The sequence below is a fragment of the Saccostrea cucullata genome, unplaced genomic scaffold (genome assembly GCF_032062105.1).
Source record: "Saccostrea cucullata isolate Sc308-1 unplaced genomic scaffold, CSIRO_AGI_Scuc_v1 ctg3162, whole genome shotgun sequence".
In the NCBI taxonomy this organism is placed as follows: Eukaryota; Metazoa; Mollusca; class Bivalvia; order Ostreida; family Ostreidae; genus Saccostrea; species Saccostrea cuccullata.
Window position 1 is genome coordinate 1 of NW_026933761.1, and position 2,500 is coordinate 2,500.

Below are 2,500 nucleotides of genomic sequence, written 5' to 3' on the forward strand. Positions count from 1 at the left end.
CTTATTGTAATACTTTATTAACTGATTTTTTAGGATATGAGTACATTGTAATTGCGTTTAATACAAGAATGTACATATATGCGGAAACTTAAGTGATTCAAAAACCTATTAGCCAATAGAAAACCCGGTACATATCCATATTTAGAGTCTACTTACGTGGCGTTTGGTCAGGTGAGGGAACTACAAAAAATGAACACATGCTTTTTTTTCTAGTACATCTTTTAAGCTACACCATCAAATTACGAATATTAGCAATTGCTTGATATACTGTATCACATTAAATTTCAAGATTAAATTTCTTTGAATCATGCACAACTTCGCTTTATAAATGCCATATAAATTCAGAAATGAATTTCTTTATACCTGTATTACTTTCGTGTAGTAAAAAATTGGCTACTGCAGTTCCTTCGCTATTTTCTACCACACATGTATAACATCCCGCGTCGTCTAAATTTGTTTTGTAAATGTGTAATTTCTTTTTATTTTCCGAGAGCTGATAACGAGATTCTAAAAATAATTTGAAATTTGTAAGATCAATTGGACGTTGGAAAAGGAGAATGACAAGGAATTCAAATTGTTTTATTTGTTAACCAAAGGCTTGATTATCAAAAAACTGAAAATAACACATTACTTTATTTATGAGCAACGTATTTCTTTTTAAATTCCCATTTATATTAATTTTTCTAATTTTTATCCCTAACATTTGAGATAGTAAGCCAAAACAAGTGTATTAAAATATGGTCTATTGCATAAAAAAGTCTTACTGAATACACCGTCATACAATTAAACCTGTAATTGAAAATTGGGAGCTATATAGGCCTACCGATTCCATTAAGCTGTTTCTTTAAAAAATAAATCAAAAAATTTAAGGATCCTGATAATTAAGAGTTAGTGATATATTAAACTGATTTATTTTTTTCTATCAAAAATTATTCATTATTTTATTTATTTTAGATTTAATGTACACAAGGTACATGTATCTTCTGAAGCATTTATGGTATCCAGAGTTTAAGCAGAAATGGATTTATTAAAAGTATTTCCTTCAAAAAAGAAAAAAATCTGTCTTTGGTTGTGAGTAGACAAGACAAATGTAGCTAACAATAAATTCATTATATCCGAACAGACATTCCTAAGCAAGGCATATTCATGCAAAGGCTTTCCCAATGCTACAAATAAATTTGCCATTTGTCAATCTTTGGTCTCCATTACTTTTCAGTAAAACAATAGGTTCAGTGATTGATGCTAGTATATTTAGAGTTATAAAACATATGGACATTGCGAACAGTATTAAAGATCAAAGGTCCATAAAACAATTCAAAATAGGAGCAGAGCAAACACGGACCTCCGAAACATCAGAAGTGGAGTCAGGTGCTGACGGTCACACCCGCCGTGTGCTCCTTGTCATGTTCGGGAAATAACGGACACATCCGTCGTCAATTCAGTGTATGAAAAATGGCATAACAATAAGAACGAAAAACGTCAGTCAGCATTTGACTCGATAATAAATTGTATATGCTAACAAGGTCATTGTATCGACCACAGAACTTACGAAATGATGACGAAACAGCGGAAATTCTTGTTTCATCAACTTGTTTGTCAATGATTTATCTCGTTCTAGAAATTGTTCATACGTAGAACATGCTCAATAAAATACCTTTATTTAATTTCTTTCCATTTTTCATCCACATGATCACAACAGGTTCCATTTCCTGTGGTGCAGATATTGCATTGCACATTATTTCCGTACTCCTGTTTATCGTAAATTTGACCATTTTCATCATAAAACGTTTGTGAACGCTAGGGAAAAATGGGTAGGCTATGGATAGAAATAAAAAACAACAACACACAATTATTGTATATTCGTACATGTAAATGTATAAATGTCTTCTAAACTACTGTAAAATCTCATATTTTCCTGGGGTCAATTTTTCGAGGTTTGAGGAAATATATTGGTTTGTGGAGATTTTATTTCGTGGTAAGGTAATTATTTGTAGTAATTCATGTGTAATTTTACACTTCCTGGTGGTCATGAATTCGTGGGTCTCTCCATGCCTCGAAAACAACGAAAATTAAACACCCACGAAAATTGGTGATTTCACAGGATGTGTTTAGATGAATTCCATAGACCATAAGTATTTTAATAAGGAAACGTTTGTGAACGCTAGGAAATAATGGTTCATTAAACAAAATAAAACGACTAAAAAATGAAAAAAACAAAAACAAAACTATAGTATACACGTAAATGTCTTTAAAACTATGCTCTCAAAATTACCATAAGTGACTTACATGAAACAGCTCATACTTACATGTGACATTAAGGTATGGGTTTTGTATGGCGTCATTAGACATACATTTATAAACCTCATCATCTTTAAATGTTGTATTTCTTATGTAAAGCTCTTTTCCACCATGACGGATACTATATTTATGATCCTCTACGATATGAGATCCGTTTCTAGTCTGCCATGTTACTCCCAATACAGGACTTAAAAAAATTTTT

The 2,500-nt window shown here is 31.5% G+C and overlaps 1 protein-coding gene across 1 annotated transcript in view; it reads right to left on the reverse strand.

The window, feature by feature from the left end:
* Positions 1–156: 156 nt before the first annotated feature.
* LOC134239295 (hemicentin-2-like) overlaps positions 157–2,500 on the reverse strand; it is a gene marked incomplete at its 3' end in the record, with an annotated part of 24,443 nt that continues 22,099 nt past the window's right edge. The window contains exons 7-10 of the mRNA XM_062721474.1: positions 2,307–2,485; positions 1,655–1,816; positions 364–507; positions 157–180 (exon numbers count right to left, since the gene is read on the reverse strand). Coding sequence (XP_062577458.1) covers positions 157–180; positions 364–507; positions 1,655–1,816; positions 2,307–2,485 — 509 coding nt within the window. The remainder of the gene's footprint in view (positions 181–363; positions 508–1,654; positions 1,817–2,306; positions 2,486–2,500) is intronic.